General features: G+C 42.6%; 1 protein-coding gene across 1 annotated transcript in view; it reads left to right on the forward strand.

Moving 5' to 3' along the window:
- Window positions 1-25,306, forward strand: part of TMEM132B (transmembrane protein 132B) — a 1,045,283-nt gene that overhangs the window by 462,392 nt on the left and 557,585 nt on the right. The window contains exon 3 of the mRNA XM_069756039.1: window positions 20,740-20,886. Within this exon, the coding sequence (XP_069612140.1) occupies window positions 20,740-20,886 (147 nt within the window). The remainder of the gene's footprint in view (window positions 1-20,739; window positions 20,887-25,306) is intronic.

A 25,306-nucleotide genomic window follows, 5' to 3' on the forward strand; every position in this document is an offset into this window, starting at 1 on the left:
TCTCCATCGTTAGCGGACACCATGTCGCGTTTGGAGAGACCCTGTGTGCTTAAACATTGGAACTCCCCCACAAGTGACCCCATTTTGGAAACTGGACCCCCCAAGGAACTTATCTAGATGCCTAGTGAGCACTTTAAACCCTCAGGTGCTTCACAAATTGATCCGTAAAAATGAAAAAGTACTTTTTTTTCACAAAAAATTTCTTTTCACCTCAATTTTTTCATTTTCACATGGGCAATAGGATAAAATGGATCATAAAATTTGTTGAGCAATTTCTCCCGAGTACGCCGATACCTCATATGTGGGGGTAAACCACTGTTTGGGCACACGGCAGGGCTCGGAAGGGAAGGCGCGCCTTTTGACTTTTTGAATGGAAAATTAGCTCCATTTGTTAGCGGACACCATGTCGCATTTGGAGAGCCCCTGTGTGCCTATGCAATGGAGCTCCCCCACAAGTGACCCCATTTTGGAAACTAGACCCCCCAAGGAACTTATCTAGATGCATACTGAGCACTTTAAACCCCCAGGTGCTTCACAGAAGTTTATAATGCAGGGCCATGAAAATAAAAAATAATTTTTCTTTTCTCAAAAATGATTTTTTAGCCTGGAATTTCCTATTTTGCCAATGGTAATAGGAGAAATTGGACCCCAAATGTTGTTGTCCAGTTTGTCCTGAGTACGCTGATACCCCATATGTGGGGGTAAACCACTGTTTGGGCGCACGGCAGGGCTCAGAAGGGAAGGCACGCCATTTGGCTTTTTAAATGGAAAATTAGCTCCAATCATTAGCGGACACCATGTCGCGTTTGGAGAGCCCCTGTGTGCCTAAACATTAGAGATCCCCCACAAATGACCCCATTTTGGAAACTAGACCCCCAAAGGAACTAATCTAGATGTGTGGTGAGCACTTTGAACCCTCAAGTGCTTCACAGAAGTTTATAACGCAGAGCCATGAAAAGAAAAAAAAAATTATTTTCTCAAAAATGATTTTTAGCCCGCAATTTTTTATTTTCCCAAGGGTAACAGGAGAAATTTGACCCCAAAAGTTGTTGTCCAGTTTCTCCTGAGTACGCTGATACCCAATATGTGGGGGTAAACCACTGTTTAGGCACATGCTGGGGCTCGGAAGTGAAGTAGTGACGTTTTGAAATGCAGACTTTGATGGAATGCTCTTCGGGCGTCACGTTGCGTTTGCAGAGCCCCTGATGTGGCTAAACAGTAGAAACCCCCCACAAGTGACCCCATTTTGGAAACTAGACCCCGAAAGGAACTTATGTAGATGTGAGGTGAGCACTTTGAACCCCCAAGTGCTTCACAGAAGTTCATAACACACAGCAGTGAAAATAATAAATACGTTTTCTTTCCTCAAAAATAATTTTTTAGCCCAGAATTTTTTATTTTCCCAAGGGTTACAGGAGAAATTGGACCCCAAAAAGTTGTTGTCCAGTTTCTCCTGAGTACGCTGATACCCCATGTGTGGGGGTAAACCACTGTTTGGGCACACGTTGGGGCTCAGAAGTGAAGTAGTGACTTTTGAAATGCAGACTTTGATGGAATGGTCTGCGGACGTCATGTTGCGTTTGCAGAGCCCCTGGTGTGCCTAAACAGTAGAAACACAAGTGACCCCATTTTGGAAACTAGACCCCCCAAGGAACTTATCTAGATATGTGGTGAGCACTTTGAACCCCCAAGTGCTTCACAGACGTTTACAACGCAGAGCCGTGAAAATAAAAAATCATTTTTCTTTCCTCAAAAATGATGTTTTAGCAAGCAATTTTTTATTTTTTCAAGGGTAACAGGAGAAATTGGACCCCAGTAATTGTTGCGCAGTTTGTCCTGAGTATGCTGGTACCCCATATGTGGGGGTAAACCACTGTTTGGGTGCACGTCGGGGCTCGGAAGTGAGGGAGCACCATTTGACTTTTTGAATACAAGATTGGCTGGAATCAATGGTGGCGCCATGTTGCGTTTGGAGACCCCCTGATGTGCCTAAACAGTGGAAACCCCTCAATTCTAACTCCAACACACCCCTAACCCTTATCCCAACCGTAACCCTAATCACAACCCTAACCCCAACACACCCGTAACCCCAACACACCCCTAACGCTAACCACAACCCTAATTCCAACCCAACCCTAGCCCTAAGGCTATGTGCCAACGTTGCGGATTCGTATGAGATTTTTCAGCACCATTTTTGAAAAATCCGCGGGTAAAAGGCACTGCGTTTTACATGCGGATTTACCGCGGATTTCCAGTGTTTTTTGTCTGGATTTCACCTGCGGATTCCTATTGAGGAACAGGTGTAAAACGCTGCGGAATCCGCACAAAGAATTGACATGCTGCGGAAAATACAACGCAGCGCTCCCGCGCGGTATTTTCCGCACCATGGGCACAGCGGATTTGGCTTTCCATATGTTTACATGGTACTGTAAACCTGATGGAACTCTGCTGCGGATCCGCAGCGGCCAGTCCGCACCGTGTGCACATAGCCTAATTCTAAAGGTATGTGCACACGCTGCGGAAAACGCTCCGGATCCGCAGCAGTTTCCCATGAGTTTACAGTTCAATGCAAACCTATGGGAAACAAAAATCGCTGTACACATGCTGCAGAAAAACTGCACGGAAACGCAGCGGTTTACATTCCGCAGCATGTCACTTCTTTCTGCGGATTCCGCAGCGGTTTTACAACTGCTCAAATAGAAAATCGCTGTTGTAAAACCGCATTGAAATGCGCAGAAAAAACATGGTAAATCCGCCATAAATCCGCAGCGGTTTAGCACTTTATTTATTTATCAAATCCGCAGCGGAAAAATCCGCAGAGGACCAGAATACGTGTGCACATACCAAAACCCTAACCCTAACCCTACCCCTAACCCTAACCCTACCCCTAACCCTAACCCTACCCCTAACCCTAACCCTACCCCTACCCCTAACCCTAGTTCTTACCCCAACCTTAGTGGGAAAAAAAAAATTATTTTTTTTTATTGTCCCTACCTATGGCGTTGACAAAGGGGGGGGGGGGGGGGACATTTACTTTTTTTTTTTTTGATCACTGAGATATAACCTATCTCAGTGATCAAAATTCACTCTGGAACGAATCTGCCGGCCGGCAGATTCGGCGGGCGCACTGCATATGCGCCCGCCATTTTGGAAGATGGCGGCGCCCAGGAAAGAAGACGGACGGTCCCCGGGAGGCCAGGTAAGTATAAGGGGGGGAGATCAGGGCACGGGGGGGGCGTCGGAGCACGGGGGGGTGGATCGGAACACGGGGGGGTGGATTGGAGCACGGAGTGGGGGATCGCTGTGCGGGCGGGTGGATCGGAGCACGGGGGGGGGGGGGATCGCTGTGTGGGGGGGATCGCTGTGCGGGGGGAGGGATCGGAGTGCGGGGGGGTTTGATTGGAGCACGGGGGGTGTGATTGGAGCACGGGGGGAGTGGGCAGGAGGACGGGGGAGCGGAGCACAGGACCGAGGGGAGCAGACCACAGATCGGGGGGCTGGGGGGGCGATCAGAGGGGTGGGGTGGGTGCACATTAGTGTGTCCAGCCATGGCCGATGATATTGCAGCATCGGCCATGGCTGGATTGTAATATTTCACCATTTTTTTAGGTGAAATATTACAAATCGCTCTGATTGGCAGTTTCACTTTCAACAGCCAATCAGAGCGATCGTAGCCACGAGGGGGTGAAGCCACCCCCCCTGGGCTAAACTACCACTCCCCCTGTCCCTGCAGATCGGGTGAAATGGGAGTTAACCCTTTCACCCGATCTGCAGGGACGCGATCTTTCCATGACACATATGCTGCGTCATGGGTCGGAATGGCACCGACTTTCATGACGCAGCGTATGCGTCAAAGGTCGGGAAGGGGTTAAACAGTGTAAATTTATTTTAGCAGTGGAGTGGGTGATCTGCTCTGTTGAGAGCTCCTGGAGCATTAAGGCTCTCAGCTGTACACTGTTAGTCACTTCCGTCTCCTATATAATCTGGGCCCTGGCTAGCACTCATTGTTAGAGTTGCTTATGCTGCATAGCTGGAGATTGTTGCTGTTGGTTATTATTAACCACTGGGTAAACCACTGGGTAAATCTGACAGGGAGAAGGACTTGGGGATCCTAGTTAATGATAAACTTACCTGGAGCAGCCAGTGCCAGGCAGCAGCTGCCAAGGCAAACAGGATCATGGGGTGCATTAAAAGAGGTCTGGATACACATGATGAGAGCATTATACTGCCTCTGTACAAATCCCTAGTTAGACCGCACATGGAGTACTGTGTCCAGTTTTGGGCACCGGTGCTCAGGAAGGATATAATGGAACTAGAGAGAGTACAAGGGAGGGCAACAAAATTAATAAAGGGGATGGGAGAACTACAATACCCAGATAGATTAGCGAAATTAGGATTATTTTGTCTAGAAAAAAGACGACTGAGGGGCTATCTAATAACCATGTATAAGTATATAAGGGGACAATACAAATATCTCGCTGAGGATCTGTTTATACCAAGGAAGGTGACGGGCACAAGGGGGCATTCTTTGCGTCTGGAGGAGAGAAGGTTTTTCCACCAACATAGAAGAGGATTCTTTACTGTTAGGGCAGTGAGAATCTGGAATTGCTTGCCTGAGGAGGTGGTGATGGCGAACTCAGTCGAGGGGTTCAAGAGAGGCCTGGATGTCTTCCTGGAGCAGAACAATATTGTATCATACAATTAGGTTCTGTAGAAGGACGTAGATCTGGGGATTTATTATGATGGAATATAGGCTGAACTGGATGGACAAATGTCTTTTTTCGGCCTTACTAACTATGTTACTATGTTACTATTAGAGAAGGCGTTTGGTGGATTTATCTGTTACTGTTGCTAGGTATTGAGTGTGTGATAATTCCCTTTCTTCTACTTTGGTTTAACCCCATCCTCCACTCCACGGTGCATTAATCTGTTATATGTGTGAGTATATTTGTATGTTTGGTATTTTTCATTACCCCTGTTTGTATCACCTTGTTAGTCTGCTTGGTGTATTACGGGACTCTACTATGCTCTTCCCTGAGTGGGGGAAGGGTACGGCCTGAGGGCGGATTAAGGAGCTGAGGCAAGGTACCTGGCTCCAGCATCTTCACCATCAGAAGTAATCCGGGGAGCAGGGCGAGCTAGGGTGCCCCTAGCATTAGGGAAAGGGAAGGAGCCCCTGGTCCCGTGACACCCGACAACAGAGTCGTAACAACGGCCTTCTCTACGATGGTCCTTGGAGTGCTAGAGCCTTGCCTGTGTACATAGTGTGTAATGTTACAAGCCTACCTTTTGCCTTGTAATGGTAATGAGATGACTCTTCCAATTCTGTCCCAGGCTATACAAAAAAAACCTGACAAATGTGTTTCAGATGAGAAGAAATACCAACCAATTGTGTATAATTTAATGATCAGTATGGGAATACTAGAATATTTCAGAATTAGTATTCTTTTGGAATATGTTAAATCCACATGGAGAGAAGTAGAACCGGAGAATAGAAGCCGCGCAGACCACAATAAAGGTATCAGAGTTACACACACACTCTGTTTATGCCCTGATGAAGTGGCCTGTTGGCCACGAAACGCGTAGGCTAATAAACAGAGTGTGTGTGTAACTCTGATACCTTTATTGTGGTCTGCGCGGCTTCTATTCTCCGGTTCTACTTCTCTCCATGTGGATTTGTTCTGCTTGCCGGGAGCTTGCTGCGACCATACGTGCTGACCCAAGGGAGTTGTGACCTGTCACAACCAGACCAGGTGAGTCTGTTTTGTGGGGGTCCACGTGATTGCGACACCTGAAGGTATTACTCTATGTGCGCTTCTTTTTCTTGTTTTTGGAATATGTTAAGCATTTCTTTAATATAGACATTTATGTACTGTAAGTAAAAAACCCACCAAAATTGTAAAATCTGTTTTAAATAAAAACCTAATTTAAAAAATATGTAATATTCTGATGTTAAATTTACTTTAAGTAGAGTGTCACAGGCATCACTGTAATGACAGCTTCATATAGTATCAAACCTCCACAGTGACAGTATTGATAAATCTGTCCCAATGTGTATGTGATGCATAAAATTAAGAACAAGTGAGTAGAATGTACAGGAGTAGGTGACACTGGTGTGAATTCTTTAGAAAACGATATCTTTTGTTTGCGAATTCATGCAAGTAAAATATATTTCGAAACCAGAAACACTTATTTACTTGGTTTGTCTAGAAATCTGTTTTCATAGATTTGTGGCAGTTTCTAGAAACACTGCCTCTTCAGATTTCTGTCAGCGACAGACAGAGCATTTCATTTCATGGCAGCTTAATTTTTGCATTGGGTACAGACGAGCAATCTCTGATTATGGAGCAGAATTCTAAATCTGTAAAATAAGGTGAATCTTCACTTGATCTGCTTTTCCTTCTTGACAAAAGAGATGGTTTTGGACAAGAATCATAAGCATCACATTGAAAAATAATACTTGCATCACCCTTGCCCTGAGCTGTCGTGCCCAAAACACAGCATTCATGTCACCTTATAGGTGGACAAGTACCCATCTGTGTCAGAATATGAAAACCCCACATCATTTTACCAAAGCATGGTGCACTTCACAAGTAAAATCCCACAGAGGTCAAATGGCTGGAATAACAAAGTAAGTCATCCAAAAGGCAATTGGAAATGATGTTGCTAGTAGTCCTTCCCCAGAGAATTTGTTAGGCATGGATTTTCTCTAACTTTACAAAGGGCAGCCCCGTTAGCAAAGGTTACAATACTGAACTCTGCAGCTTAACATAGTTGAGGAGGAGAAAGTGGCACTGCTATTTTAAGACAGATCATGGGTGACTGGAAGAAGATAACATACACCAGTCTCCTCATTTAAATGCATTATGGAAATGTGAGCTGTCAACACAAGCATTCCTATAAATATGCAAAGTAGACTCAGCGGTCTCCTGCCAAGGCACAAGGGTGGCAAAGAAGAGACGGAGAAGGTGGAGGCACATGGAACTGTACAGAGAGGGGGCATGTGTATAGAAGCATGCGGAGAAGCAGACAGCTAAGAGACAAGTCATTACGTGTTAGTTACACTTCTTGTTCACTTGTTACTCTACTATGCTGCATATATACATTACATGCAGTAATCATTTATCCATGCTATGCATCACAAGTAGCCAACTGGTTCTAGAAGCTATAAAGCAACAAGTCTACGGCATGTCAGGCTTGACGTGTCACTATCCGCAAAGAGGAACGTTACTCTTTGGATCCTGATCAGAAGCCCCTCACCCAGCCAAACTAGAGCTCACACTTTGCACTGACAAGGGGCAGTACCCCGAAACACACTGTCTACAAATTGAGATATTGGATTTGGCTTTTATCCTAAGTCACCAGACAACGCTCATTAGAGAGTCACTATTGACTTTTAGGATTACTACTTCCTATAGGTGGCACTAGAGTTCTAGTCCTCTTCCTCTTTGAAGAGACACTTTGCATAGTTCCCAGAGGAGCATTGCGTCTCCTCACCTTGGCATGTCAGACTTGATGTGTTGATCACCACAAGGAGGAACGTTATCCCTTGGATCCCGATCAGACGCTTCTCACCCAGCCAAACTAGATCTCATGCTTTGCTCTGACGAGGGGCAGCACCCCGAAGCACAAATAGAGATTTTGGTTTTGCTTTTATTCGAAGTCACATGACAAAGTTTGTTAGAAAGTAAACATTGACTTCTAGGATTGCTATTCCCTAGCTTTCTTGTCCTCTTCCTCTCTGAAGAGGGTATTTACTTACCAGTTTAACTACAGATATACTTTCTTTGTCCAGTAGTCTAAATGTTTCACTGTGTTATTTAAATAACACATATCTTAAAGCAATGTGTAGTTTTAAGTAACTTGTATCCTTTGTTTCCCCGGTTTTGCCCTCTGCAGGCTCTATCTCATATTTTCATTTGCCCCTTAGATAGGTGTTGTTTCTATGGTGTCTCCCATACATGCAGTTAAAAATACAACACATTTCTGCTTTCCTGTCTCTATATAGTAGATCTTTAGAAGCAACAGTAGCAATATGTAGAATATTAAACAGCAACACTGTAGAAAATAGCAAGATGAGGGACGGACATATTATCTTTGTAACCTGTGCATGCGCACAGGAGCCCTTACGGATGTCCACTTCCATTACCAAAATCAGCGGAATTGTGTATTATTATGAGTTTTGGACTGCAAAGAGCCTATATATATATTTCTTACACAGAGACCCTCTTCTCTCTGTGCCTACCACTAAGCAACATGATTTGTGGGGTTCTCTCTCTCTCACTTTGCTTCTTTCTCCTCCTTCCCCTTAGACTTCAGCAGCTAAGATCAGATTCCTCTGTAGCTGACAATCCATCTTGTCTCGAGCGAATAATGAGTTTAGAGTTAGGAGGGAGGAAAATATGTGGATGATTATTGAAGGAAGAATCATATTTCCTTGGGAAAATTAACAGTATTATGCAAAGTTTGTTGCATTGAAACTTCATAGTGTTTTCCAAGCTTTGCCATAGATCAGTGTTCCTCAGCTCCAGTCCTCAATCATGACTGACCAACAGATCATGTATGGATGGAATTATCAAGACCGACCAACAAATCATGTATGGATGGAATTATCACCTATGCATTTCTAAAAAAAATACTAAAAACATGTTCTGCTCGTGAGAACAGTGCAATAGATGGCTTAGTATTAGGATATGCCACAAGAGAGGTGTGGACAGGACAGGACTCGTGGGAGTCCACATCTTTAAAGGTACCTTCACACTAAACGATATCGCTAGCGATCCGTGACATTGCAGCATCCTCGCTAGCGATATCGTTCAGTTTGACACCCAGCAGCGATCAGAATCCTGCTGTGATGTCGTTGGTCGGGGCTAGAGGGCCAGCACTTTCTTTGGTCGCTGGCTCTCCCGCTGACATTGCTGAATCGGCGTGTGTGACACCGATTCAGCGATGTCTTCGCTGGTAACCAGGGTAAACATCGGGTTACTAAGCGCAGGGCCGCGCTTAGTAACCCGATTTTTACCCTGGTTACCATCCTAAAAGTAAAAAAACAAACGCTTCATACTTACCTTCGGCTGTCTGTCCCCGGCGCTGTGCTTTCCTGCACTCACTGTGAGCACAGCGGCCGGAAAGCAGAGCGGTGACGTCACCACTCTGCTTTCCGGCCGCTGTGCTCACAGCCAGTACAGAGAAGCACAGCGCCGGGGACAGACAGCGGTAGGTAAGTATGTAGCGTTTGTTTTTTTTACTTTTAGGATGGTATCCAGGGTAAACATCGGGTTACTAAGCGCGGCCCTGCGCTTAGTAACCCGATGTTTACCCTGGTTACCGGCATCGTTGGTCGCTGGAGAGCTGTCTGTGTGACAGCTCTCCAGCGACCAAACAGCGACGCTGCAGCGATCCGGATCGTTGTCGGTATCGCTGCAGCGTCGCTTAGTGTGAAGGGGCCTTTAAGACACGCAGTAATCAACATAATGAAGGCTTCTGATTCAAATCACTTGTGAAGATGGATCTCTTGCTTAGAATACAGATTTCCATGTCCAAACAGCTGGGTTTGCTTCCTCCATAACTGGCCCCGCTGCTTCACGTTTTACACATGAGGTGCCATATGGTGGAGTAAGAAGTGCAATATCATTCTGTGTGGATTCACATGAAATGAGGGACTTCTCTCCCGCACAAGAAACGTAACTCTACTACATTACAGAAATCTAGTCAAACTGAAGAACACAGCATGATTGACTCCAAAGTTTGCAGTCTTTTTAGAAAAAAACTGAAACATTGTGAAATGTGAAAGAACTGTGTGGTATAATACAAACTGTGACTACAAAATGCAGATAATGTGCGGTGTGTCTCAAGGAACGTAACAAAATAAATCAGGCTCACTGTATTCATAAATGGAAGCACCACCTCTGTCACTCCTCACTTGTCCCCGCTCCTATCACTAGTGACTAGTGTTGAGCATTCCGATACCGCAAGTATCGGGTATCGGCCGATACTTGCGGTATCGGAATTCCGATACCGAGATCCGATATTTTTGTGATATCGGGTATCAGTATCGGAAGTGTAAAATAAAGAATTAAAATAAAAAATATTGTTATATTCACCTCTCCGGCGGCCCCTGGACATCAGCGGGAGGATCCGGCGTCCGGCACGGCTTCTTTCTTCAAAATGCGCGCCTTTAGGACCTGTGGAATGACGTCCCGGCTTCTGATTGGTCGCGTGCCGCCCATGTGACCGCCACGCGACCAATCAGAAGCCGCGACGTCATTCCTCAGCTAAAGTCCTAGAATGAGCGCCTTCTAGGACCTGAGGAATGACGTCGCGGCTTCTGATTGGTCGCGTGGCGGTCACATGGGCGGCACGCGACCAATCAGAAGCCGGGACGTCATTCCACAGGTCCTAAAGGCGCGCATTTTGAAGAAAGAAGCCGTGCCGGACGCCGGATCCTCCCGCTGATGTCCAGGGGCCGCCGGAGAGGTGAATATAACAATATTTTTTATTTTAATTCTTTATTTTACACTTTAATATGGATCCCAGGGCCTGAAGGAGAGTTTCCTCTCCTTCAGACCCTGGGATCCATGAGGATACATTCCGATACTTGATGTCCCATTGACTTGTATTGGTATCGGATATCGGTATCGGCGATATCCGATATTTTTCGGGTATCGGCCGATACTATCCGATACCGATACTTTCAAGTATCGGACGGTATCGCTCAACACTACTAGTGACTGATAGTATCTGTGCGTCTGCATGTATATATGGCAGACATCAACCCAGAGACTGGAGGATTAAAGGGTCTGAATCAGAGGCGTAGCTAGGGTTTTAGTTCAGGGGGGCAAAGCTTCTGAGTGGGCCCCTAACCAGGTAACCTTGATTACAATTTGGTGACACACTCTAAAGGTACCTTCACACTTGACGATATCGCTAGCGATCCGTGACGTTGCAGCGTCCTGGCTAGCGATATCGTTGAGTTTGACAGGCAGCAGCGATCAGGATCCTGCTCTGCCATCGTTGGTCGGAGCAGAAAGTCCAGAACTTTATTTTGTCGCTGGACTCCCGCAGACATCGCAGAATCGGCGTGTGTGACGCCGATTCAGCGATGTCTTCACTGGTAACCAGTATAAACATCGGGTTACTAAGCGCAGGGCCGCGCTTAGTAACCCGATGTTTACCCTGGTTACCAGCGTAAACGTAAAAAAAAACAAACACTACATACTTATATTCCGGTGTCTGTCGCGTCCCCCGGCGTTCTGCTTCCCTGCACTGTGTAAGCGCCGGCCGGCCGGAAAGCAGAGCACAGCGGTGACGTCACCGTCAGTGCAGAGAAGCACAGTGCCGGGGGACAGACACCGGAATGTAAGTATGTAGTGTTTTGTTTTTTTTACGTTTACGCTGGTAACCAGGGTAAACATCGGGTTACTAAGCGCGGCCCTGCGCTTAGTAACCCGATGTTTACCCTGGTTACCAGAGGACTTTGCATAGTTGGTCGCTGGAGAGCTGTCTGTGTGACAGCTCTTCAGCGACCACATAGCGACGCTGCAGCGATCGGGATCGTTGTCTAGATCGCTGCAGCGTCGCTAAATGTGACGGTACCTTAAGGGTATGTGCACACGTCAGAATTTCTTGCAGAAATTTTCCTGACAAAAACCGGTAATTTCTGCCAGAAATCCGCATGCGTTTTTACTGCGATTTTATCGCGATTTTGATGCGTTTTTGATGCGTTTTTGTGCGTTTTTTCCCAAATGCATAGAATTGCGGGAAAAACGCAGAAAATCCGCAAAAATAATGAACATGCTCATTTTTTTACCGCAATGCGTTTTTTTCGCATAAAAAAAACACATCCATGTGCACAAAACATGCAGAATGCATTCTAAATAATAGAATGCATAATGTAAGCGTTTTTAATGAGTTTTTATAGCGTTTTTAGCGCGAAAAAACGCAAAAAAAGACTGAAAGTGTGCACATGGCCTAATAGTGGAGGAGAACCTCAGCAGAAGACCGCACTGTTACTGAAGATAATCTCTATAGAAAGACCAACATGGATATTACCGCCATATGGTCAGTGGTAGATACCAGTCCTACAGAACATATAACAGATTACTGCACAGTTACAGATAATATCTTACTGCTGACGTTCTTTCTGATGGAATTGTTCATTTTTCCCGTCTTTTCTATCTGGTCCAGACCAACATGACAACTTCTTCCATCTCGGCTGCAGAGAATACAAAAAGGACACGTTTCACTTCTCGTATTCCAGCCCCATCACCATCTATTCCCAACTTACACAAACTCCTCATCCTGCTGATACCCCTATACTGAACCGCTGCTGCCGTATGTGTCCCTATTACTGCACCTGCTGTGTGGTTCTCTGTGCCCTCTACATTCTAAAGCACCCCTCTGCCGGGTGCAAGTGCCCTAGAAAACACTGCCCATATTTTGCCCCCTAGAAAGTAATAATGCCCTCTGTGTGCCCCTTTGATAGTCACAGTAACCTGAGTTCCCCTATAGCAATAAGTGCCCACTTTACATTTAATAATGTCCCGAGTCTGCCCCCTGTACAGCTCCCCTATACACAGTATAATGCCCCCTCAGTGTATAGTATCACCCACACAGTATACTGACCCCTTAGTAGCCTCTAAACTGTTTGATGGCTCCAACACTGTATGTGCCAGATAGTCCTCAATATAGCACAAGGCAGCACCCCCATAGGTAGACCCTGTAGTATAAGGCAGCACCCCTATAGGCAGATCCTGTAGTGTAAGACAGGACCCCATAGGCAGATCCTATAATATAAAGCAGCACCCCATACGCAGACCCTGTAGTATAAGACAGTGCCCCTATAAGCAGACCCTTCAGCATAAGACAGTACCACTATAGGCAAACCCTGTAGTATAATGCAGCACCCCATAGGCAGACCCTGTAGTATAAGACAGTACCCCCATAGGCAGACCCTGTAGTATAACACAGTACCCCTATAGGCAGACCTTGTAGTTTAAGGCAGCACCCCTATAGGCAGACCCTGTAGTATAAGGCAGCACCCCCATAGGCAGACCCTTTAGTATAAAGCTGCACCCGTATAGGCAGACCCTGTAGTATAAGGCAGCACCCCTATAGGCAGACCCTGTAGTATAATGCAGCACCCCATAGACAGACCATGTAGTATAAGGCAGCACCCCTATAGGCAGACCCTGTAGTATAAGCCAGTACCCCCATAAGCAGACTCTGTAGTATAAGGCAGCACCCCTATAGGCAGACTCTGTAGTATAAAACAGTACCCCCATAGGCAGATCCTTTAGTATAAAGCAGCACCCCATAGGCAGACCCTGTAGTATAAGACAGTGCCCCTATAGGCAGATCCTGCAGTATAAAACAGTACCCCTATAAGACAGTACCCTCATAGGCAGACCCTGTCGTATAAGACAGTACCCCTATAGGCAGACCCTGTAGTATAAGGCAGCACCCCCATAGGCAGACCCTGTAGTATAAGAGAGTATCCCTATAGGCAGACCCTGAAGTATAAGACAGTACCCTCATAGGCAGACCCTGTAGTATAAGACAGTACCCCTATAGGCAGATCGTGTAGTATAAGACAGTACCCCTATAGGCAGACCCTGCAGTATAAGACAGTACCCCCATAGGCAGACCCTGTAGTATAAGACAGTACCCCTATAGGCAGACCCTGTAGTATAAGGCAGCACCCCATAGGCAGACCCTGTAGTATAAGGCAGCACCCCCATAGGCAGACCCTGTAGTATAAATCGGTACCCCCATAGGCAGACCCTGTAGTATAAGACAGTACCCCCATAGGCAGCCCCCATTAAAAAAACACAATAAATACTCACCTCTCTTCCTCCTTGTTCCAGCTGTGCTCCGAGCTCCTGCTCATCTCCTGACAGCAGGCGCTGAGCAGTGACGTCATCACGTCCGCTGTCAGTGTCGGCGACGCCAAACGCTGACAAGGGGATAATGGGAGAAGGAGCGTAACACTCCTTCCCTCATCAATGCGGTGAGCTGTATCGGCTAGATGCCGATACAGCTCACCTTGCGATGACAGGAGGGGGGCACACTGCTGGCACCGGGCCCCTGCCTGTTCAGGGGCCCCATAGTGGCAGAGCAGGGAGATCGATGCAGTTACCTCTTGAAGCTCATCAAGAGAATGCCAAGAGTGTGCAAAGCAGTCATCAAAGCAAAAGATGGCTACTTTGAAGAACCTAGAATATAAGACATATTTTCAGTTGTTTCACACTTTTTTGCTAAGTATATAATTCCACATGTGTTAATTCATAGTTTTGATGCCTTCAGTTTGAATTTACATTTTTCATAGTTATGAAAATGCAGAAAAATCTTTAAATGAGAAGGTGTGTCCAAACTTTTTGTCTGTACTGTATGCAAATTATAGATAAAAGTCGGAAACTCTTCCATTGGATCCTCAGAATGAGCTCATTGACAGATTCTTAGTTAACCCATTCTGCAGCCAGCAGTAGACTTTAAAACACTGATGCCATAGAAGGCAAATGGTGCAAAATTTTTAATGAAACCTACTTACAATTTTTTATTTTTTTGCCAAAAAATACATGCGGTTATGAAATAAAAAAAATTGTTTCCAAAGGAGGACAACGGTGGTTTTCTGTACAGAGTATAAAATAACCCCTCTTTGGACATTGATGTGAAGCTTTGCAGGGGAAAATAAACTAATCAGTTGTCAATTATTCATAGAGTGTTTGACTGATGACTGAACGTTTCAGAAACATTACAGTGAATGAGGTGAGGGTAGGGTCACAGCACCATATTTTCCCTCATCCCAAGTGAATCAGGTTTAATTATGCTATTCTCATTCTGATCAGAGTTTTATCAACGTGTGATCAGAGTGTGGTCTGATTTTTTTCCGATGATGAGAAGATGGGAGAAAAAAATTCTCCGTTGTCTCCACTCTATCAGTCTGTGAAAACGTCATCCAAATGTGGTCCGATTTTTTTCCATGGAATTGCATATCCGAGAGTGATCTTAATATCGGATGCAAAGCGTGCATGCTGTGATTTTTTTCTCCTGTACAGACTCGATCTGAGGAAAAGGTTGGACATGTGCATGGCCTCATAGAATATCATTGGCCTCAGTGCGATCTGATGTAAATATGATGAAAAATGGGGAAAGATTCCGGCACAACCATCCAGGGATAAAATGGATTCTTTATTCAAACATACCGTAGTTAAAACATTAAAAGGCGCACCTGACGCGTTTCAGGTGTATACACACCCTTAGTCATAGGCATGAAAAAGCATAGGCATGAAAATATGGTCATCTGCACAAAGCCTAACACTTCTCATTGTAACACCAAGAAAATTGGAGTGACCAAAAACCACAAAGTAGAAAATGCTAAATTTATTTAGCAAATCTATTATAATACACACATATATATATATATATATATATATATACAGTTAAGTCCATATATATTTGGACAGAGACAACATTTTTCTAATTTTGGTTATACACATTACCACAATGAATTTTAAATAAAACAATTCAGCTCCAGTTGAAGTTCAGACCTTCAGCTTTCATTTGAGGGTATCCACATTAAAATTGGATGAAGGGTTTAGGAGTTTCAGCTCCTTAACATGTGCCACCCTGTTTTTAAAGGGACCAAAAGTAATTGGACAATTGACTCCAAGGCTATTTCATGGACAGGTGTGGGCAATCCCTTCGTTATGTCATACTCAATTAAGCAGATAAAAGGCCTTGAGTTGATTTGAGTTGTGGTGCTTGCGTTTGGAAGGTTTTGCTGTGAAGTAAACATGCGGTCAAAGGAGCTCTTCATGCAGGTGAAACAAGCCTTCCTTAAGCTGCGAAAACAGAAAAACCCATCCGAGAAATTGTTACAATATTAGGAGTGGCAAAATCTACAGTTTGGTACCTCCTGAGAAGGAAAGAAAGCACTGGTGAACTCATCAATGCAAAAAGACCTGGGCGCCCACGGAAGACAACAGTGGTGGATGATCGCAGAATAATCTCCATGGTGAAGAGAAACCCCTTCACAACAGCCAACCAAGTGAATAACACTCTCCAGGAGGTCGGCATATCAATATCCAAATCTACCATAAAGAGAAGACTGCATGAAAGTAACTACAGAGGGTTCACTGCACGGTGCAAGCCACTCATAAGCATCAAGAATAAAAAGGCTAGACTGGACTTCGCTAAAAAACATCTAAAAAAGCCAGCACAGTTCTGGAAGAACATTCTTTGGACAGATGAAACCAAGATCAATCTCCACCAGAATGATGGAAAGAGAAAAGTATGGCGAAGGCGTGGTACAGCTCATGATCCAAAGCATACCACATCATTTGTAAAACACAGCGGAGGCAGTATGATGGCTTGGGCATGCATGGCTGCCAGTGGCACTGGGTCACTAGTGTTTATTGATGATGTGACACAGGACAGAAGCAGCCGAATGAATTCTGAGGTATTCAGAGCCGCCATACTGTGTGCTCAGATCCAGCCAAATGCAGCCAAACTGATTGGTCGTTGTTTCATACTACAGAAGGACAATGACCCAAATCATAAAGCCAAAGCAACCCAGGAGTTTATTAAAGCAAAGAAGTGGAATATTCTTCAGTGGCCGAGTCAGTCACCTGATCTCAACCCAACTGAGCAGCATTTCACTTGTTAAAGACTAAACTTCAGACAGAAAGGCCCACAAACAAACAGCAACTGAAAACCACCGCAGTGAAGGCCTGGCAGAGCATCAAAAAGGAGGAAACACAGCGTCTGGTGATGTCCATGAGTTCCAGACTTCAGGCAGTCATTGCCAACAAAGGGTTTTCAACCAAGTACTAGATATTAAAATTTTATTTAAAATTATTTAATCTGTCCAATTACTTTTGGTCCCTTTAAAAACAGGGTGGCACATGTTAAGGAGCTGAAACTCCTAAACCCTTCATCCAATTTTAATGTGGATACCCTCAAATGAAAGCTGAAAGTCTGAACTTCAACTGCATCTGAATCGTTTGGTTTAAAATTCATTGTGGTAATGTCTATAACCAAAATTAGAAAAATGCTGTCTCTGTCCAAATATATATGGACTTAACTGTATACTCTCTCTCTATATATATATATACTATATAGAATATCACATTATACATATGGAGGAGACATGGAAACAAGAAAAGAGAGGATTAGATTCCAGTAGCACATGGGAAAGCACTTAGGAAAGCCACCATACTTATAACAGGGACAAAGTTAAGCAGAAACAATCAAGTCAGTACTGTCCCCTAGTGGAAATCTAGTAAACCATTCTTGATTGCGCTTTTCACTTCAGGGGCTGCAAGGAGAGTCTCTGTGGTCCAGACACATTATGGGTAAACATCAAATAGCCTACACCAGATCATATATTTATTAAAAATAGTTTACTAGCTTTCCTCTTGGGGGCAAGTACTGACTTGATTGTCTCTGTTTAACTTAGTCCCTGTTACAAGCATGGTGGCTTTCCTAAATGTCCCATGTCCTATAGGACTCTAATCCTCTCTTTGCTGGTTCCCATGTCTCTTCTGTATGTATACTTTGATATTCTGTATAGTCTAACTATATCATAGAATCATAGAATCATAGAATGTTAGAGTTGGAAGGGACCTCCTGGGTCATCTGGTCCAACCCCCTGCTCAAAGCAGGATTCACTAAACAATCTCAAAGAGATGTCTGTCCAGCCTGAGTTTGAAGACTTCCATGGAAGGAGAACTCACCACCTCTCGTGACAGCCTGTTCCACTCATTGATCACCCTAACTGTCAAAAAGTTTTTTCTAATATCTACTCTGTGTCTCCTCTCATTCAGTTTCATCCCATTGCTTCTAGTCTTTCCTTGTGCAAATGAGATTAAAGATGATCCTTCTACAATGTGACAGCCCTTGAGATATTTGAAGACATCTATTAAGTCTCCTCTTAGACTTCTTTTTTACAAGCTAAACATTCCCAAATCCTGTAACCGTTCCTCATAGGACATGGTTTGCAGACCAGTCACCATTCTGGTCACTCTTCTCTGAACTTGCTCCAGTTTGTTGATGTCTTTTATAAAATGTGGTGCCCAAAACTGGACACAGTATTCCAGATGAGGTCTGACCAAAGAGGAGTAGAGGGCAATAATGACTTCACATGATCTAGACTGTATGCTTCGGTTAATACATCCCAGAATTGCATTTGCCTTTTTTTGCTGCTGCATCACACTGTTGACTCATGTTCAGTCTATGATCTATTAGTATACCCAAGTCTTTTTCACATGTGCTGTTGCTTAGCACTATTCCTCCCATTCTGTATATGGTTTTTTTCATATTTATTGCCCAGATGTAGTACTTTGCATTTTTCCTTGTTATATATTTATGTATGTATTTTATATGATTAGTATATTTAGCATTTTCTACTTGGTGGTTTTTGGTTACTCCAATTTTTTTGGTGTTTCACTGTATGTCGGAGTACTCCACTGCTCCGATTTTCTTTTCCATATATAGGTAGAACACTGTATAAGGTTTTCTGGACATGTTCTCAGCCTGGATGGGAAATTTGTGCTTTACGGATACTGTTTTAGTCTAATACCTCTCAATAGATATATTTCTATATATTATATTCCTTAGGACCTTTGTTTAAAAAACACTTTAAACTTATAACTACACAATTAATTGGTGCATCTGGTGGTAGACCTAAAGAATGGAAATGCTTTGACCAAAATAACAAGCTTTCCTCCAGGATGATTAACATAAGAACTCTCCAGACCCACAGTAACACTTCACTCAGATGAAATCAGCGCACCATTAATATTATGTCAAAACTGGAAATTGGAAATGATATTAATGCAGCCAGTGGAGAATCTCTGTGTTCCTATCTAATTCCTTATTTTCTTTTCCTATATGAAAATGATATATTTTCTTTTGCCGGCTGCTCTGGGACTGCTCTGGATAGGAGTCATAGCGCATTTAATTAAGAAGACAATTTTATGTACTCAAAGTACGACAATTACGTAAGTGTGATTTTACGTAAAACATCTGCAAGAAAAACATTTTCCATTTAGTTAATACTAAAGTTTTGCTGGCAAATTTTAGTAGTTGGATACAAATCACTGTAGATTTATGCCTATGAAGTAAATTGACTGTTATTACTACTTACTGCTATGCATGTGCTCTGCTTAAACAGAAAAAGCAGCACTTATCGTGTATCCTGCATTATCCTAAATTCACTATCTGGAATTTGATATATACAGTACTTGGTAAATCACACTATTATGAGTCTCACTTAAGTTTGAAATTTTTTTTGTAAATAAATATGCTGTGTGGCTTTGTATGGTATTTGTTGTTATTCTGGTACTTTTAGCTGTAATTACTTAAGAAAATACATTTATTTTACATCATTTTACATTTTATGTACAATTAGTCAGTGCCAAACTGAGATGAAAGAGCAATGCTTGCAACACAGACCCCAGCAGAGCAGAAAAAGAGTGGCATTCAATGGACAGTTCAGTGAATGTTCCTTTTCTTGATCATGTCCCCCATCACTCCCATAAACACAAAGAAATGGAATCTAAAAGCACTTAAACAGAACCTGTCATCACGATTTTATATTCCAAACTAATGACGTTTATGTAAATATGCTTAATTACTGAATGAATCATCCCTTTTCCTTTAGAAATCCATTTAACTGTTTCAGAAATATTAATAGTTGAAATTCCCCAGATGAAGCATTTGGTGAAACGCTCATTGTGTGAGGTTTTATACTTGGACAGTTAGATGTAACCACCTTATTTGAACCTTTTGCAATAAATAAGGAATACCCTCAGTGTCATTCATATGCCCAATATGAGAGTGAGTGATTGATCTCTTGGCTCAGACTTTCCAAAAAGTATCCTGTGTACTATGAAAATCTGTAAAGAAAATTGGTGTGCTCTTGGTCAATGTTTCGAGATACTGGTTGAACAGGGTGTGCAACCCTTGAACCACGGAGAGAGTAATTCAGACACAACTGACTTAGGCACGGGAGCACCTCGTTCCTCCTTTGTATACAGCAACTTTTTGACAAAGATCCAGGAGGGGTTGAAATGTTATCTATATCTATGACTGTACATGTCTACCTTTCACCTTCACTTGTATGAAAAAATCCTGCCTTTTTTTGGAACAAGAGTGTGACGTGAGTTACTCTCTACATACTATGAAAGTCAGACCCTTACTTTATCTTTTTGTCACCAGCCAAATATCATGCAGTGGGCCCCCCCCAGCCTTGATCTCTTTTCTGATCCTCTGAATTATGTATGCACAGTATACTACATGCTTACTTGATACACTTATATCACAATCTATTTTTCTTTATGGATTTCCTCTATATAAAGTGGTAGCACCATTTACCTGTACCGTAATTGCTGAAACCACCAAAATATCTAACGATTCAAAGCATTTTCCAAGGATGGTTTGATACCCAAGTCAATAGCATCCTTTTCCTAAAAGACTGCTGATTGCCATTTTGTTCATTCATTTCTTTTTGCTGTGCATATTAATGCAGACAGCGATATACCTCTGTTCTACTCTTTCAGCAGTCTTCTTTTGCATGGTTAGTAATCACATCTTGAGTTGTGAATCAGTCATTAACAATGATCCAGAGAAGGTGTCAGCCTGCTGAGGTCTTTGTGCATTGTTAGGTCTTTGATGCATTGCTAGCTGTCATTGGAGATGCGCTGCTAAATCATTTTCCCTATATTCTCTCTTCTGCAGGGTCAAAGCTGCTCTTGGCGCCAAAGTGATTGCTATAAGAGTGGATGACTCTGAACAATGGAAAGTTCAAAGACTGATGGAGAACGGAGAAAAACACACAACTGTCACTCTAAACTGCTTACGGCAAAGTCCCTATACCCAGAGCAGGTATGTTAATTCAGGGGAAAGTCTATTCATTAGCTGATACGGCTTAGATAGTTATTTATCATATGTACAGACAGCTTTGGATCAGGAAACTGTCTTGCAAATCAACACGTAAAAACTATTTTTTTCTCGTATTTCCTCAATGCTGTAGTATCATGACTGATGTCTGTTTAATCTTATAAAAATGCTTAGAACATCGATATTATCTTCTTCACTTTTAAAAGCAGTGCTGTGTTTTTGTGTGTTGTTTGTGTATCCAGAATATGGCATTGTGTGCTGATCTTTTGCCTTCTGCCTTTTTTGAAATATTATATCTCAAGATATTTATTTAGTCCACCTTCATATTTCACAGGAGCCTATAAAGGAAAAGATTTAAAATAAAAGCTAGCGCTCATGGTTTTTATATACAGTGAATGAGAAGGAAATGGTTGTTTCCTTTATCCCTGGCATCTTTTGGTACCTATAGATAAGTGTTTATATGTTACCCAAGAATGACTTAAATGGAAATACCCCTTTTAAGGCTCTGTGCACATTGCCTTTGAGCCTTCCATTAGAGTTAAATAAAGGAAGAATTCTCAGATGGATTTTTCCAATGTATGTGTCATGGGTGTGTCATATGCTACAGACAGTCGCTCTGCATCTGGCTGCAGAAGGTCTCTGCGTTTGACATTGCAGTCGCCTTCTTAATCCTTTTGACTTTGGCAACCTCCCTTCGGCTCTTATTGACACGCTTGGACTTGGGAGTTTATAGACTCTCAGTCTGCTTCAGGGAGTCACCGGTGATATTCACATTTTCCCCTTGTGAGGGCTTGGAGCTATAGTAGTTGGCTTACTTACTCTGGTGCTGTTGGAGGACATTTGGTGTTATCTCTCTGGATTCTGCTCAAGCTAAGTTGCTTCCCCCTTGTTTGAGAAAAAAAGGCAAATTGTACATTTTTTCACACAAAAAATTGTTGGCACCTTTCCATAATTGTGAGTAATCAACTTTGTTTCAAGCGTGTGATGTTCGTTCAAACTCATCTGTGGTAACTAACAAGTGTGGGCAATAGGAAAATCACACCTGAAACCAAATAAACAGGAGAGAAGTTGGCTCAATATTTGCATTGTGTGCCTGTCTGTGCCACACTAAGCATGGAGAACAGAATTAGAAGAGAACCGTCTGAGGACTTGAAAAATATCAATAATCTCAAGGGTTCAAGTCCATCTACAGAGATCTTTATGTTCCTTTATGCACAGTGCACAACATGATCAAGAAGTTTATAACTCATGGCACTGTAGCTACTCTCTCTGAATGTGGATGGCAGAGAAAAATTGATAAAAGGTTGCAACATAGGATAGACCATATGGTGAATAAACAGACCCAATCAATTTCCAAAGAAATTGAAGCTGTCCTGCAGGGTCAGGGTATATCAGTGTCACGTGAACTAACCTACGACTTTTGAATGAAATTCAGTGCTATGTCAGGAGACTTAGGAGTAGAGATGAGCAAATTTGATTGGGTCAGGGCTTATTCGGCAAGCTATAGCGCTTACCAAATAAGCTGCACAGGAAACTCAGCTTCCTGGATCGCTTCGGCTAATCGGCTGTTCGGCTCCGCAGCTGCAAGTGTCGCGGATGTGTGGCAGTCACGAGACATGCATGGAGAGCCCAATAATTAGGTTCTCCATACAATCAAATTTGCTCATCTCTACTCAGGATCCCACTGCTCACACAGAGACATAAAAAAGCTTGACCGCAATTTGCCCAAAATGTACATGAGTAAGCCAGAATCCTTCTGGGATAGCATCTTGTGGATAGATAAGACCAAGATAGAGCTTTATGATAAAGCACATCATTTTACTGTTAACCCAAAATAGAATCAGGCCTACAAAAATAAGAACACAGAACCCATAGTCAAATATGATGGCAGTTCAAAGATATTTTGTGGTTGCTTTGCGGTCTCTGGCACAGGGTGCCTTGATTGTGTGTAAGGCATCATGAAATCCGAAGAATACCAAAGGATTTTGGGTCTCAATATAGTGCCCAGTGTCAGAAAGCTGGGTTTGCTTCTTAGATCATGGATCTTCCAGCAGGACATGACTCCAAACAAACTTCAAGAAGCACACAAAAATGGATGGAAGCAAAGCGATGAAGAGTTCTGAAGTCGCCAGCAATGATTCCAGATTCCCATTGAACACCATCGGAGAGCTCTTAAAATTGCTGTTGGGAGAAGGCACCGTTCAAATATGGGAGACCTAGAGCAATTTGTAAAAGAAGATTGTTCCAAATTTCCAATCTGAAGGTGTAAAAGTTTGTTTTTATGGTTATAGGAAACGATTGCTTGAAGTTATTTATTCCAAAGAGTGTACAACCAAGTATTAAGTGCCAACAATTTTGTCTGTCCCATTTTAGTGGTTTTGTGTGAAATCATGTCCAATTTCCCCTTTTTTATCTGTTTTTTTGTGTTGTTCCAATACACACAAAAAAATAAACATAAGTATAGCAAAACATGTATAATTGCAATAATTTTCTGGAACAATTTCAAGAATGCCAACACTTTCATCCATGACTGTATGTTGTAGAAAAAAATTACACTGTAATATATTGCAGTATACCAGAGTAAAAAGAAATTGAAATATAACAGCATGAGGCTATGTGCATACAATGTCTTTTTCAGGCAAATTTTGCCCGGAATCAGCCTGAAAAAGTGCTGCAAAAGCACCTCATAAAATGTGCAGCAATATCAAACAAATTGCTATCTACGTGTTTCATTTTGTGTTACTTCTTTTAACTGCTTCAGGGTTCATAAACCCTGCAGCCTTAAAAGAAGCGACATGTCCATTCTCCTAGAGGCTACCTATGGGTAGTAAGTAAGAGCCACTGCAAATTGGACTGCCAACTCGAAGAAATTGACTGCCAGCGTTTTCCTGAAGCAACTTCGCCTGGGAAAGCTCCGCGGCTGGGGTGGGTGTGCACTCAGCCTGAAAAGAGGTCGAAAGAACATTGCTTTGGCCTCTATAAGGTAAAAAGGGTATATGGATGTGCAAATTGCCTCTTCAGAGAAAAAGAGGACTTAAACTCTATAGCGCCACCTGTTGGAAGTAGCAATCTTACAAGTCACAATCAACCCTTTAACGAGTCGTGCAATATGACTTAGGATATGGATACACTTTTCCAATGCAAATGCTGAGAGAAAAGTAAAAACAAAGGAGAATATTTATCAATACTGTCTAATTCTTAGAGAGTGCAAATTTAACAAGACCATTATAAAATGCACATTTATTAGAAGAGGTCACGCTGTTTGATAATTAGGGTTCATCTTTGGATTGTTTAGACTACATTTACACTATCAGTTGACTTGCATTTTACCAGAAATTTGCTACAAAATTTTGAAGCATTATTTGGACCACAGCTTCGCGTTTAGGCCACAACCCTTTCCTCTCGATCATATCTCCTTCTTCCAATGAGGCCAAGTCTAGGACACAAAAGAAACAGTGTGAGTCACCAGTTTCCCGTTAATTCTAATGCATTTGGCTTAATAAATCTCCCACATAGTCTGAACACAGCCTAAACTGAAAAAATCATGTTTTGCCTTCAACATAGAAAATAATTTCAAACCTTTTTAGATTAAAGAAGGAAAAAAATGCTATTCATTGGTATTCAAGGATATCACTTCAGTTCTTTTCCTGATTTTTACTATCTCTAAAAATCTGAAAATAATGGGTTTCATAATCATGCAATGGTTTCTGCTGAGACCTACATGTCTGGGGTATGTGTGAATTCTCTGCTGGTTACCAGTGCAGTGACTACAGTCACATCATAGTTATACAAATGTGACATTCAGTTTGAGTCTTTTAGATATAATTAGGGGTCGATTCAACATTGTAGTCGCGCCTTTTTTTGGTTATTTGTTCCCTGTTTTTCTTTTGCGCTTAATTCTTTTCTTAGTTTGCATTATTTTGCAGTTTGCATATTTTTTTAATACATTCACCATTGTCGGCATAGTGTTGGGCTTCCAGATATTTTGATTTGAGTCATTATTTGCAACTTTTTTTGCAACTTGTTTGCAAAAGTAGTATAATTTGTCTAGTCTCTCACCAGAATTTTTACGTATGCTAGATATTTTTGTGCAATTTTGCACCGTGTGACTTTTCATGCTAAAATGTTGCAAAAAAGACAAAAAAAAATGTGACTTTCATAAAAATTCATGAACTGCTTGCACCATTTTGATGAACTAAAAAAATGACAAAGAATACCACAAGCCAAAAAAAAAGAAAAATTAATCAAAACACCTATAAAAACACATAAATGTCTGGACCAAACAATGCAAGTGGTCAGGCAAGCAAAGGAAATATTTAAAATCATTCGAAAGCAGAAATACTTATGCTAAATGACACAGTAGTATAATCTAATAGAGGTCTTTACCTAGGACACAGGTGTTTGT

The sequence above is a fragment of the Ranitomeya imitator genome, chromosome 1 (assembly GCF_032444005.1).
Source record: "Ranitomeya imitator isolate aRanImi1 chromosome 1, aRanImi1.pri, whole genome shotgun sequence".
Lineage (NCBI taxonomy): Eukaryota > Metazoa > Chordata > Amphibia > Anura > Dendrobatidae > Ranitomeya > Ranitomeya imitator.